Source organism: Mandrillus leucophaeus, unplaced genomic scaffold (genome assembly GCF_000951045.1).
Source record: "Mandrillus leucophaeus isolate KB7577 unplaced genomic scaffold, Mleu.le_1.0 Scaffold123, whole genome shotgun sequence".
Lineage (NCBI taxonomy): Eukaryota > Metazoa > Chordata > Mammalia > Primates > Cercopithecidae > Mandrillus > Mandrillus leucophaeus.
This window is the reverse complement of record NW_012100654.1, coordinates 3,765,982-3,780,945: the sequence shown is the minus strand read 5'-3', so window position 1 is coordinate 3,780,945 and position 14,964 is coordinate 3,765,982. Positions and strand designations below refer to the sequence as shown.

Below are 14,964 nucleotides of genomic sequence, written 5' to 3'. Positions count from 1 at the left end.
GCTCCTCAGTCACAGACACACACACACACACACACACACACACACACACACACACACACACAGAGACAGGAAACCAAATCTCTCTCCTGCCTCTCCACTGAGTCTCCTGTGAGCCTAAGGGCTCCCCAAACCTCCTTCCCACAGATTCCTCGGACACACTCCTTTCTCCTGGGCACGTAAAAACATATGTCTGGTAGTCAGGCTGGGTAAAAGCTAGTATCAGAAAGTGTTCTGGGGGTGTTTCTCCCACTTAACCAACGATGGGATCTTGGAAAAGTTACTTCATCTCTGTGCCTCAGCTTTTTCTCCTGTAAAATGGAGATAATCACAGTACAGCCCTCTTCTTTGCTGTGGTGATTTGAGTAGATGAATGCACTAGGACAGGGGCTGGTTCAGGCAAGCTCTGCGTAGGCGTGAGCTCTCACTGCTAGCGATCATTCCACCATGGGAGGGCCAAGGTGGGTGGGAGAAGCAGCAGGGAAACAGCACATCTGCACTGCCTGAAGGGCTCAAGGCCAGGGGTCCAGCCACGCACTCCACTTCCCTGAGCTCGGCTCAGCTGCAACACCCGCAGGTCCCTCCGGGATGTGGAGATTCAGCCAGGGGCAGCCGTCTTCCTGGGAGACCAAGGTGACTGCTGCCTACACTGTCCCTACCTGACAGAGGAGCGTGAGGGGTTGGGAGAACCCCAGAACTGGGGCCAATGTGTTTTGCAGATACATGTCTCTCCCAAAGGCTTAGAGTCTCAGTTTTGACAGACAGATGGAAGACACGCAGGCAGAATCCACAGTCTTGGATCCCAGGGCAGACTTGGGAACTGGGCAGTTCTCATTCTGCCTGAAAAAAACAGTGCTTCCCTCTCCCCTGCCGTTGTCAGCCTCACCTTCTCTCTCTCTCTGTGTGTGTGTGTGTGTGTGTGTGTGTAATTTGCACTATTTCATTTAATCACTTCCTTGAAAACTCAGGCCAAGCCTCCAAAGAGTCCTCTTTACACCAAACTTAGAGGACTCGTGAGTCCCAGGGAAACTTGCCTGGGGAGAAGGAACTCTCCGGAAGGCAAACACAGCAGCTCCTTTTCTGGGCATATGGGAGGATTATCGGGCTCTCCAGGAAGCCATGCTGGATGAAGGCCACTGTATCGCTTCGTGTCCCCATGGAACTCATAAGCAGATTTTGCACTCTATTAATCTACATCTGTTTGCACGTCCCTGCTGTCAGCAGCTTCTGTCTAGGGAGGCGGCAAACACGCAGTGAAAGGAACGTGGGCTCTGGAGCGGCCACTTGGGTGCAGCCTGTCTGTACCACTGCTGGCTGGGGGACCTTGAGCTCGAGTCTTTTAATTTAGAACACATTCCCCACCCTTTTTTCTTTTTCCATGACTGAGTTTTTAAAGAGTACACAATGTAGACTGTCCCACGTTCTGGATTTGTCCAGTTGTTTCTTGGTGATTTTTTTTTCTTTAAATTTATTACGGAAAATTTCAAATAGAGTATATATGAAGTAAATAGCATACATGACCTATCTATCAACTGGGTGTGCTGATAAAGGTAGCTGGCTTGCAGTGCTGTCAGGAGGACTGGTGATAAGGTGGGCAGAGCCTGGCCCAGTGCCTGGCACGCACTGGCTTAGGAGGCATGGAAGCTGCCAGATGGTGGTGAAGATGAGATGATGGTGGTGACATTCGGGTCCCAGTCTATGCTTTCCGTCTCTCTTGGTAGGCTAGGGTGGTGGTGCTTCCTCCTTTCTCCTCCTCCTGTTTCTATTCTCTCCCTGCAGCCTCGCTGTCCCCCTCTCCCCACCCCCCAAAAAAGTTACAGGGGACACCATGATAATTCACATTTAACATACCTGGAGGGCTGGGGCTGGCGTGCTCTAGACAACACATTCTCCAAAGTCAACAAACCACCCTGTCAGGCTGTGCCCACTTGAAAGGAGGGAAGTGGGATGTCTCCGTGGGGGTCCAGCTCTCCCTCCCTTCCCTCCTCCTCCCCCAGCCTCACCCCTACCTCACGTTGTCATGTTTCTGGATGTAAATCTTATGGAACATCATATCCTCCTGCTTGGCGTTGATGTCTGCTTTCATCTCCATGGCAACATGACGGGGAAGGACAGACAGCAGGAGCCGCTCCTGCGGAGGGAAGCACATTCTTTCATCACGGCGCCTTCCACCTGCCTGGCAAGTGCTCTCTCCTCCACACCTGTGCCCCTGCCTGAGGGCCCTGGAAAACCTTTCAGGCTCTCCCGGGACTCCTGGGCTAACACTGTGTGTGTGTGTGTGTGTGTGTGAGTGTATGTCTGTGCATGTGTGTGTATGTGCGTGCAGGCTACCTGTCCCCCATCTTCCCGCCCCAGGACACCACATGATCCTTCGGCCTCACTCTCCACGTTTCTCTGGCAAAAGTGCCCCTGGTGAACCTGTGAGTACTGAGCACCTCGGGTTAGAATCCTGGATGTCACTTGAGACTCTGCATGACCTTGGGCAAATTACTGAACTTCTCTGAGCCTCAGGTTGCTCATCTGTAAAATGGGGATGGAGTTGTTGGGAGCACTACATGAGATCCACTCCATCAGTTTTCAAATATTTATTGAGCACCTACCATGTGCCAGGCACTATTCTGGGGACCAAGAGAGTTAACACCAAGAGTGAGACAGGCAAGGTTCCTCCTTCAGAAAGCATCTGGTGTAATGGGGGTCTCGGGGGCTACTATGGGGGCACTGATCAGGGACACCTGATCTCCGCTGGGGTAGTCAGAGAGGGCTTCCTGGAGACTGGAAGGATGGGGTAGGAAGGAGGTGCTCCAGTTCCACTTGGGGGACAGTGGCCCAGGAGAGAGGGAAAGCAAGCTGACTTAGAGAAACCACATCACAACCAGCTACAGGGGAGGTGGGAGAGAAGCAAGTGGAGGGGCAGGCCACATCGCGGAGGCTCACGTCAGCCTGTTATGGAGTCTGGACTATGCCCTCTTTCTGAGCTCCTCTCCTGGGCCTGCCCTGCTCCAAGATGCCCACCTGCCTCCCTGCCAGACCAGACTCCCTGTCAGGCTGGTGCACATCATTTGCTCATCACCAGCCTTTCATTTTGGCTGCCTCCAGCCCTCCTCATTCTCCTGCCCTTCACACCACACCAGATGCTAGAGTCACCCTCCTACGTGGCCCTGAGACTCTTCTGCTTCTATGTCATCTCTGCTTCCTCTCCCTCCACCTGGTCCCAAACATGCCATGTCCCACCTCTGTCCTCGCCCCATCCATGCCTGCATTCTGGGAGTAAATCCATGGCCAAGGCTCCCACTGTAGAGGTGGCTCTATCAGCCACTTCCCACCTCCCTACCTCCTGTCCATGGCTCGCCAGCCTCCAGCTGCCCACATGGATGTATTGCCGCCACCACCACCCTGACATCACACCCAAACCACACTCGCTTTCCCACACTGTCATTCCCCAATCACTTTTCTTTCCATTTCCCTGCCTTTACCCGGGACAGCCCCATTCTGCTGCACCAGTGTCAAGGCCCTGCCCACATAAATGGCTTTTGCTTTTCAGATCTTTCCCTCTGACACTCATTCCTTTCCCCTGAGCCGTACGCCCTGTCCAGCACTGATGAAGTCCTGCTCATCTGGAAACAGCTCTCGCGCTTGTCCTTTCCGTTGTGCCTTCCTCCACTGCCCATATGCAGTTCTCACCTGGCTCTTGGATTCTGGTTGCAACAACCTGGACAGACAGCCTCCCTCTGCTCTCCCTGATGCCTGCACAGCCCCGATCTCTCTGAAACACTACCTGTGCTCAACACCTTCACAGGTTTTCTAGTTTCACCAGCCACATCACATACAGGTTTCTCCAGACCCACTAAACTCACTCTTCCTTATTTTCCACTGCAAATCAATGCCCATGTCCCCTTACCCCCTTGCTATGCCTCATGCTTGCCAGGCCCACTCCTGCCACCCCCAGACTGGCTGCTGCTCCTCTCCTTGCTGAAGCACCCTCTCCACCCCAACCTTAGCCTGTCACCGCCCAGGCCACCTTCAGGGCCAGACTGGATGACCAGGGCAGCCTCTAGATCACTTTCTTTGTCTCCAAGCTTGCTGCCTCTGGTCCATCCTCCCCTCTGCAAGCAAGCAACTGCTTTTCCTAAAACACACCAGACCATGTCGCCTTCTAAGCCTCCTGACCCTGCTGAGATCAGCCCATGCCCGCAGCCTGGCCTGGAGGTTTCCATGATCTGACTCCTCCCTGCTCTTCCACCTGCTGTCCCAGCAGCACTGAAATGAAATCCACACTCTGCTCCAGATAGAGCAGAACCCAGAGTCCCCTACGCTTCCTGGGGTCTTTCTTGCTGCTGCACACAAGCTCCTCAGCTGGTATCACCCTCCTTCTCCGCTGCTCCCTACCCTCCTTCAGGGTCTCCCTTTTCCCAGGAGGAGGTCTGACTCTGGCTGCCGGCATCCCCTCCCCACCTGCTGAAACCCCACATCAGTAGCCTGTTAACTGTGTGTGAGGAGAGGCCACCTTGGGGACCGGAGCTGTGTCTTGCCCAGTGCCACGGCCCAGAGGCTTCTGCTCGAGAAGCTGACACATTCGTGAAGGGCGGTGTTCCCTGTGGGTCGGTCTGGCCCCCCAGGCAGCGGGAAACATGAGCACCAAAGGCCAACTCTTAGTAAATAGTTACTGGTGACAGAAATAGGAATTAAAAGACAGCGTGGGATGACTGGGAGAGACAGCGCTACAAACCGTTTGGCTTCATGATAGGCCTCCTACATTTACAACCACCTCCGGGGCTGAGGGCCAGGAGGGGTAGTCAGGAGGCCGCTGGGGAATAATTCTGAGTCCAGTCATCACAGGGCACCTAGAAGCTTCCCCAGGGAGCCCCGGCAGCTCTCTCTGCATGCCTTGCTGGCTGTGGCTCGCTGAGAAGCACCTATCCGCAGAAAGCGTCCCCTCCTCAGCACATTGGCTCTGAATATGGAATGGCAAAAATATTTTCTCCCCTAAAGCCCTGTGGAGTTGGTGGAATGTCCAGACTGGCCCAGGCCAGAGCAAGGAAACTGTGGCAAGCCGTAAAATGGTAATTCCCCTGGAGAAGTGAGAGAGGAAGCCCCAAAAATGGAATAAGAAGGAGGTATCCTGATATCAGGTGAGAGACGCTGAGGCCTGGAATGGGGATGAGATAAGGGGCTTTTCAGGAATGCCAAGGCCTTGGGGTGAGCATGGTGCAGTGTGCCAGAGGTGACGTACATGTGTTAATAATAAAGGGCAGTGGGAGGACCCCAGGGACACTGCCAGCAAGGGCTTCCTTCAAGATGCTGGACCAGAAGCTCTGACAGGGCCAAAGAGTGAATGGGGAGAGCCAGGCCGAGGACTGGTCAGCGTAAGTGGGGACCTGACAAGACATGCCGACCACCGAGGCAGCACTGGAAAGGAAGTGAGGACACGTGGGAACTCGGGGGCCTGGAGAGGTACTACAGAGCTTTGCCCCCTCGTTTGGCTGTCTGGATGTCACCAGCCTGTCACTGTGACTCACTTAGGATGCAACCAGATGGCATCAAGGACGTCCCCCGCAGTAGTAAAACATTCTGCACTCAGGGTGGCCACAACATGTGCTCCATGCTGGCCTGGAGCCATGAGTGACCACTGCCATCTTGGCCCTTTCTCCATGTCCCCCACACTCAAAGGCAGACCTTCCATGTTCATATCAGCCATGGGGGCTGACGCCGCATGCGGCACTCAGGTGGGCTCCACTGATGCTTGCTGAGGGTCTGGGGAGATGATAATCTAAGAGGGGAGGGAAGGCCTCCGGTTTGGAGCAACCTTATCTCATAGGAGCCAGTGGGAGCCCCATTGCTCTTCAGACCCGCCCACTCTCTCCCCTAAGCCACACAGCTCCCAGGCCTCCTGTGTGGGAGCCATCACTCAGAGTCACCAGACCCCTACCTGATTCACACACAGGAGAGGAGACAGTGGGGATCCACACCTGGAATCCAAACAGGACTCCAATCCCAAAGAGGGAAGGGCTGGACCCCTGATGTGGCCCTTAGCTCTGCTCCCACCCCACCCAAGAGTGGTGCACACAGGGCAGGTCCCTCTTTGCACCAGGAATCTGTAACCCTGGGAATGGCCTGCCTTCCCTGGCCCAGGCAGTTCTAGGGAGAGATGGAACTTTCTTCCTTCTCTGAACCACCAAACCCCAGAACTCAGAGAGAGGAATAGCCAGGTGTGGGGTGTCTCAGGGGATGAAGCTCCTGTCTCTTCTTTTCCCTCATCCCTCCCCTGTGGAGCACTTAATCCCAGTTAGGAACGCTGGCTTCTCTCCTTACTCCAACTCAAGGCGGGTGCAGTGTGGGGAGGGAGTGGGGAGCAGTGTGGGGAGGGAGGGGGAGCCGTGTGGGGAGGGAGGGAGGGGGAGCCGTGTGGGGAGGGAGGGAGTAGGAGCTGTGTGGGGAGGGAGGGAGTGGGAGATGTGTGGGGAGGGAGGGAGGGACCCTCTTGCTGCTGGGCTTGTTTGCAAACCACAGGGACACCACATGGCTATGGGCACCTGGCCTTAGGCACGGGCAGGGTAGAGCTCCCTTCCCACAGGGCCTGGAATGCTGGACTCTCTCCAGGGGAAACATTCCCCACGGGTTGGGCCCCTCCCAGGGAGTGGGGCTGGCAGCTATAACGAGCACCACCTGCCCCAGGCCAGGCGCTCAGGGGAGGCGCATCTCGGGTCTCCACTCCTTCCCACTGCGCAAGGGCAGGGGGCTCACTCACCTGCTGCTGGTTCTCCCGCTGTGAGTGGAGCCGCGCCTGGATGCACTCTCGGGTCTCCTGGAAAGCCTGTCTCTGGGAGACCTCAGCTGGGTAGTGGGTGCAGACACCCACGATGTTGGTGCAGGAGAAAATGAGAACATTGGAGACAAGCTGCAGAGGGAGAGAGGAGCACACCGAGCTCAGATCCTGACCTTCCTGGCCCCAAAGTGTGGAGCTCTCAGCCCCTGTCTCAGCAAACTCACACCTGGCGCTGGCAAACAAATGCTGAGGGCACCCCACACGCAGCCAACCACTGGGAGCAGCCGGGCATAATCGATCGGGCTCTCTGATGTCCTCACAGCCAGAAGTTTGGCTGGCCTGTCATGGGGTATGTCTTTTAAGGACACTGAATCACCTAGTAATCATACTAAACATGCCTATCGTACCAGAAATGAAAAGGTTACATGTACTGTGACAGAGCTGTGTATGTGCTGGAGGCAGGAGGGCCACCGCAAGGAAGGTGCCACAAGGGTGCTGGGATTTCACTTTTGAAAGTGTGATAGAGTCCAGCACAGGACAAGGGGCCACCCTCCCCCAGGGATCAGCTCCAACGAATCAAGGCCTCTCAAATCCCCTCAGGTCCCCAGCACTGTGCTAAATGCTCTAGGGAACAAAAGGACAAGGCTGGCCAGTCAGGGTCCGTGGCCACAGTGGGTCTCCGCTCCTTCCTCCCTAGGCTTCTGGTCTTTCTGTTACCAGCCCTCTGACAACCACCGCACCAGCTGGCCAGTGCCTGCCACTCCCCTGCTTCCCAACAACTGAGATGTGTGTGTGGAAAAATACCACTGACCCTCCAGGTCAGCAGAGTTGAAGCTGGAATTCCATTGAAGGAAATACTTACTGAAAAGCTAAGGGAAAACGAAACACAATACAACACGACGCGGAAAGCAAGGTTATATGGTACATTCAGATCCCAGTGAGTGACGCGTAGGCAAAATTTCTCTTGGCAGATAGAGCTCCTGGGTATCTGAGTACATGGGTCCTGTTGTCCTTGACTTGGGGCCACATGGGACAGAGCCACACAATGATGCTCCGGCTCCCAGGCTGTGGGGGCTTTGAGCTGCACCTCAGTTACTCCCTCCAAAAACCTCCTTCTTAGTCCCAGCTCCAGAAGGGGAGCCCGGGTCAGTCGCTGCACCTTCTGTCGTGGCTCCCTCAGCCCTCAGGAGGCCTGTGTTGGTCCCAAGTCCTGGGGTATGGAAGGCACTTGGCCATTTGCATCCCAAAGGGCCTTGCTGTGGGATGTTGGCTACCTGGCAGTGGCCCCGGCAGATGACTCCTACGCTCTTCTCTAGGGGCCTCTTGGCTCTCGACTCAGGTCTGCTTTCTACCTGAAGGCTTTGCCCACCACACCTTTGAGGTGGTCCTGCCCTTGCTCCTTGCTGAATGTGGTACCACCTTTCCCTGGAGACATCGCATGGTGTGTATGCCCCAGTCCATGAAAAGACTTTCTCTTTCCCATTTCAGACTCTTACTCCCTACCGGCTGAAGAATGCCCTGAGCTCCCCATGTGTCTCCTGGATGCGCCTTCCAGGAAGGGGCAAGTTCAGATTTCCAGCTCCACTGCCTCAGCTGACTATTGTTGCTGACTTATAACTCCCATATTCTTCCACCCCAACCCCATCTACCCTAGAATCCCATCGCTGTCATTTTATGTAAACACACGGTATAGGAAAAGCCAACCTATTTATCACAAGGAAAGAAGACCCTTGCTCTTCAGAAACTGACAATCCACTTGAAGAGTGTTATAGATGGAATGTTTGTGTCCCCCAAAAGGACTGTTGAACCAAAGAGTGGCTGGATGAGCCCGTGGCTTCTGGAAGATTCATCAGAGGCAAGAGTGCAGGAATGGGAGACGGGTCCAGACGCTGCCACAGAAGCCCAAAGCATGAGGGAACAAAGACCTGTGTGTGGCTGGGAGCCAGTCAGGGCAGAGCTGACACAGAATGAAGAGCCCCTAAGACCAGGGAGAAGAAAGTCCAGGAGGAAATAGACTGTGGCCTGAAGCAGTAACCAATGCTGTGATTATGAAGTAAGATCCCAAAAACAGGCCTCTGGGAAGTCACTGGGAACCACTGGGAGAGGATAAGGAGGAAGAGATGAGGAAGTGAAGGCGGAGGGGTAGGCCACAGGGAATTCTGAAGGATGATCTAGTTAGGGGAGATCTGTGTGAAAAGAGAGGAAGGTGCCAGGTGATAAAAACAGAAGTGAGACAGGAGAAACTGGGAAGGAGAAGATAAGGAGCTAGCCTCAGACAGGCTAGTGCATCATGAAAATATGATACAACATGACCAAATGGGCTTAATCCCAGGAATGAAGGCTGGTTCAACTTCAAAAAGCAATCAACATAATTTTCCATATTAACAGACTAAAATTTAAAAACCATATGATCATTTCAATAGTTTCTAAAACATCATTTGGCAAAATGCAATATACATTAATAATTTTTAAACTTACCAACTTAGGAATAGAAGTCCCTTAATCTGATCAATAGCATATACAGAAACCTACAGCTAAATTATACCATACTTAATGGTGAAAGACTGAATGCTTTCTCCTAAGACCAGCAACAAAGCCTATGTGTCACTCCTATTCAACATCACACCGGAGGTCCTAGCCTATGCAATCGGACAAGAGAAAGAAACAAAAGACACACAGATTAGAAAGGAAGAAATAAAACAGTCTCTATTTGCAGATGACATGATGGTCTACATAGAAGAACCTCAAAAATTTTTAAAAACTACCAGAATTAATATGCAAGTTTGGAAAAGTCATAGGATATAAGATCAATATACAAAAATCAGCCTACTTTTATATATGAGTAAATACCAATTGGAAGTAAAATTTTTAAAGGTATAGTTGGCTCTCTATATCCACAGGTTTTATATCTGTAGGTTCAACCAACCTTGGATCAAAACTAATAGAGAAAACATAAGCAGATGGCTGGACAGAGAAAGAATGGCCTTCCCTCTTTCTGAGGCCAGAAAGAGAGGCCAGAGTCTATTTTGAGACATGACCCCCAAAGTAATTATCAAGTGTCTGCTGCAGCATCTCTGTACTAATCCTCCGGGTCTCTCCTGCTGTAATCTGACTCCTCCTATAGCCAGAAGGCCAATGGCAACCGACAGTGCAAATCCAGGTAAAAAGATGCACGGTAACCCAATATCCATCCAAATGGCTTTGCTAAGCTTAGTGTGCCTTGGTGTTCATCTCTCTTCTACTAAACACAAAACCAGGCAGGCAGAAAGAGGGTGCTGTGGTTTGAGGGTGGGGTCTTGAGCAAGGCTATTGGAAAGGTCGGATTTCAGCAAGTTGGACCTGAAAGTGAAAAAGAAATTAATAGCTGCCTCACTCACACACACTCACACCATCTGCCAAAAAAGCAGGAATCTGGGCACCAGGTCTTAAAGGGTGCTAAGGTCCCTGTGCAGATGCTTTGGTTATGAATAGTGAGGAGGTATCGGTAAAATCTGATGGAATTCTGCTTACACACAAAGGGAGTCTGAAGTTTGAAAATGATCTCTCACCTTGGGGACAAGAAAGTATGTCCAAATGCTGCCGGCCTCTCTTCCCCACTCAAACAGTGACCAAATAATGAGCCACCTCTTACACCCCCATAAAGACAGGCACAGTAAAAGTAAGTATAAACCCTGTCCTTGTGTAAAGGACCTAATTAGTAAATAGTAACAGATATCAGTCACTGCTGAGGCTTCACAACAGCAGGTAAACAGGGCCTAATTAAGGGTTTATTGGTTTTCCCTGTGCTGGCCTCATGGGACACATCTAACCACATGGAACACAAGTGGGGGGGGGGTGTGTGTGTGTGTGTGTGTGTGTGTGTAGGGAGTCAGTGGTATGGGGGAGCATGTGACATATGCCCACATTACACCAAGTGGAGTGAAAAGGAGACCCGACAATACAGCAGACTGCAGCCCTGGAGTAGCCTCAGCATCTGCTTTAAAACAAGCGGCCGGATGTGGTGGCTCCTACCTGTAAAACCAGCACTTTGGGAAGTGGTCCTTGGGTGGATTTGGAAAATCAGATCTCACCTCTTTGGCTTGCACTTCATCGGGGTGATTACAGACTCTGAGGCACAGGGAAAATGCTGTAGTCTGTCTACTCTGTCCTCACAAGTGGAGGAAGATCTGGAAAAGGGAGTAGGGAAGAGTGGACAGGCCGAGGTGGGAAGATCACTTGAGTCCAGGAATTCAAGACCAGCCTGGACAGCATAATGATACCCCATCTCTACAAAAAATAAAAATAAAACATAAACAAATTTACCAGGTAGTCCCAGCTACTTGGGAGGCTGAGGCAGGAGGGTCACTTGAGCCCAGGAGGTAGAGGCCGCAGTGAGCTATAACCATACCACTGCACTCTAGCCTGGGCAACAAAGCAAGACTCTGACTCCAAAACAACAACAACAACAAGTTTAAAACAAGCCCTGCAGATGGATGGGGTCCAAGTGAACAAGGTCCAGGGGGTCCCAGGACCACATCAAGAGGGATTCCACTAGAGGGGGAATGTTTGACTCTCTTCTCAGAGTCAAAACCAAGGGGAGATGCCGAGGAATATTTAATACTTCTAAAACCCCAGCATTTCTGAAACCCAATCTCTGGCTGCCCGCAGGCTGCAGGTTTGATCTGAGCCAAGAGTGGGAAGTTACGGTGCTCAGTTTGTGCAGTGTCTCCTCGGGAAGACTCAAAGAAACCCCAGCCACCGGCCTCAGGCACTACGGTCGTTTCCGCCTCTCCTCTCTGAGTTTTCAGGGGGCTCCGTGGGCCTACTACAATAGGCTTGCTGCTGGATCATCCTGGGAATGGTGCAAGGCAAAGGGGAGTGAGAAATGCATGGTTTTGGAGTAGAAGGAAATGAGTTGGGGAAGACCCCTGCTCAGTTTGCTCTTTTATGCGGTTCCTGTTCCCGGTAAGTCAGCTTGCTCCTTGCAGTATGGTTCACAGGTGAATGGTGGTGGCTGTGGTAGGAATCAGAACTTCCTGGGGAGCCAGATTTAGTGATGGGGGAGGGAGCAGGATGTTCAGCTAAATTTGAATTAAAGACAAACACCACATACATCTTTTAGTGTAAGAAGGTTCCAGGCAATATTTGGGACCTACTTATACTAAAAAAAATTATTCATTGTTTATCTGAAATTCAAATTTAATTGAGTGACCCATATTTTACTGGGTAACCCCACCAGGGGTTCTTTTCAAACCACACCTGCCCTCCCCCAGTCATGACAACCCTCTCCCCAAGCTCCTGTCCACTCTTCCCTACTCCTTTTCCAGATCTTCCTCCACTTGTGAGGACAGAGTAAACAGACTACAGCATTTTCCCTGTGCATCAGAGTCTGTAATCACCCTGATGAAGTGCAAGCCAAAGAGGTGAGATCTGATTTTCCAAATCCACCTGAGGACCACAAGATGCTGGACCACCTCAGGGACCCTGGGGGCAGAGGACCAGCTCCCCCTGCTCTGGGTAGCAGAAAAGGAGAGGCCCTCTCCTGCAAGGTGTCCCCTGGCCCTGGCCCTAAAGACAGGCACAACTCCTTCCTGATTTAGTCCTTTGTCGGTTTACAAACACATAAAACTAACAACGAAATGAATCCCAAATAAAAGAAGCTGACATCCTAGCAAGAGTTCCTTCCTCCTACACTGAATTTCATTTGTCTTACACAGTGGTGGCGGGAAGCTCAGGGAACCTCGGCGGAACCCCATCAAGATATAAAATAAAATAATTCAAGGAAGAATAATCTTAAATTATATACTCTTAGAAGGCATATCGGCATGGTTCCTTGTACACTGCACCACGCTCGATTAGGTGCTTAATTTTTTTTTTTTTTAACTATTACATACTTTTAACTGTTTTTCTAATCATAATGAGTGACACCTCTAAAATTTTTCCTTTCACAAAGAATCAAGATTGCTGTATGTGTTTTGGTAATCAAAGCTGCATTATATCTGCTTGGGGGCTTTTGTGATGAGGTCCTCTTTCAAGGAGGTGGCCAGTTCTATACCACTGGCTCTGGACAAACATCATCAAGCCCACCTCTCTGCTCACTAGGGTCCTGCCCAGACAATATCCCCCTTCTCCTCTCCTTTCCAGCTAGGATCTAGCTGCTCTGGGATTGTCATTCTCCCTTGCTCTGGAACTCCCCCTCGACTCAAGAACTGAGGATGCTTCCTCAGGGGCCTCCACCTCTGTGAACACCATTCTCTATGCCAGAGATCCTCAAATGATACCCTTAACATTACAACATTTTCCTACCCTAAAACTCGCCAGGGCTCTCCATTACCAGTAAGATAAAGCCCAAACTCCTGTGCCAGCATCAACACTCTCTAAGTCTCATCATAGACCACATTCCCTGTCTCATGCCCACCCCAGCTACTCACTGTGTCTGAAAAAAACAATCTGAAATGCGATTTTAAAGTGCAATGTTTAATACAACTTTAATGTTACTAAAATTAGAGCATGAAATATTGACAAATCAACAATTAGCATCTGCTTAATACATTTTAAGGAAAAACAAAATAGACTAAAATGTGAAGAAAGACAAGTATCTAGGAATAATTGGGTACAGCAATATACAGTCTGCAAAACACTTTCTCACATGTAGTTCATTTCACACTCATCAAATCCCTATAAGATAAGCAAGTTAGGCAGCATCATCCCCCTCTGCCAATGAGGAAACTGAGGCTCGAGGCAGGGGTCCTGCCTGGAGTTACACAGGAAGGCAGCTGCAGAACTGGGATCACAGCCATCTCTTTCTGAGCTCACAGTTCATCCTACTCTACTGTACTAAGCTGTTATTTATCCCAATTTAATTTAGATCTAGTTTTGTTTTATTCTATTTAATAAAGAGACACTCAACTTTCTCTCACCCTTGTCCCAGGCGCCCCAGGCCTTCTTCATAGATCCTGGTCACATAAAGTACTGCTGATTAGGGACCTACTCCCAGCCACTGCCAGATTCGATGAATGTCCTCTGGGGTCACTCTCTCTAGGGAACTCACAGCTATGGGTAAGAAAGGCCCACCTGTCTCACAAAGCCAAGTCTTACTCTAGCGTAGCTTCCCTTAGTTATTTTTTATGGAGATACAATTCACATACCATAAAATGCACTCTTTTAAAGTGCAAAATTCAGTAGTGTTTAGTGTATTCACAAGGCTGTGCCACCATCACTGCCAACCTTAGGACATTTTCAACACCTCCAAAAGAAACCCCATGCCCATTAGTCACTGCCTATTCCCCACCCCACCCTCCCCCAGCTCCTGACAACCACGAACCTACTTTCCACCCCTATGGATTTGCCTATTCTGGACACTTCATATAAATGGAAGTGAACAATAGGTGGCCTCCTGTGTCTGGCTTTTCTCGCCTGGCATATTTTCAAGGTTCGTCCACGTGGTAGCACACACAGACTTAGAATCCTTTATCCAAAATGCTAGGGACCAGAAGTGTTTCATAGTTTGGATATTTTTCAGATTCTGGAATACTTGCATATACATAATGAGATATCTTGGAGATGGGACACAAATCTAAACATGAAATTCATTTATGTTTCATAAACACCTTCTACATGTAGCCTGAAGGAAATTTTATACAGTATTTTAAAATAATTTTGTGCATGAAACAAAGTTTGTGTTAAGTACTTACGCGTGGAATTTTCCACTGTGGCGTCATGTCAGAGCTCAAAATGTTTCAGATTTTAGCGCATTTCGGATTTCAAATTTTCAGATTCAGGATGCTCTACCTGTATCAGCATTTCGTTCCTTTTACAGCTAAATAATATTCCACAGCACAGATCTACCGTATATTGTTTTATCCGCCATCAGGTATAGACATTTGAGTTGTGTCCAACTTTTGGCTATTATGAATAATGTTGCTGTGATGAACATTCATGTATATGTTTTTATATGGATATATTCTGTTTTCCTGGGGATATACCTAGGAGCAGAATTGCTGGGTCACACGGCAACTCTGTGTTATTTGAGGAACTACCCAACTGCTTTCCAGTCACCTGCACCACCTTACATCCCCACCAACATTGCATGGGGGTTCCAATGTCTCCACATGCCCTGCCAACACTTATTTTGTTATCTTTTTCATGATAGTCATCCTAGCAGGAGTGAGGATGGTGTATCTCATTGCGGTTTTAATGCCCTTAAATTTGTAAAGTAAATAGCA

General features: G+C 50.3%; 1 protein-coding gene across 1 annotated transcript in view; it reads right to left on the bottom strand.

Moving 5' to 3' along the window:
- The window catches only part of ADCY5 (adenylate cyclase 5), a 163,997-nt gene that overhangs the window by 62,734 nt on the left and 86,299 nt on the right, over positions 1-14,964 (bottom strand). The window contains exons 2-3 of the mRNA XM_011971554.1: positions 6,743-6,892; positions 2,007-2,128 (exon numbers count right to left, since the gene is read on the bottom strand). Coding sequence (XP_011826944.1) covers positions 2,007-2,128; positions 6,743-6,892 — 272 coding nt within the window. The remainder of the gene's footprint in view (positions 1-2,006; positions 2,129-6,742; positions 6,893-14,964) is intronic.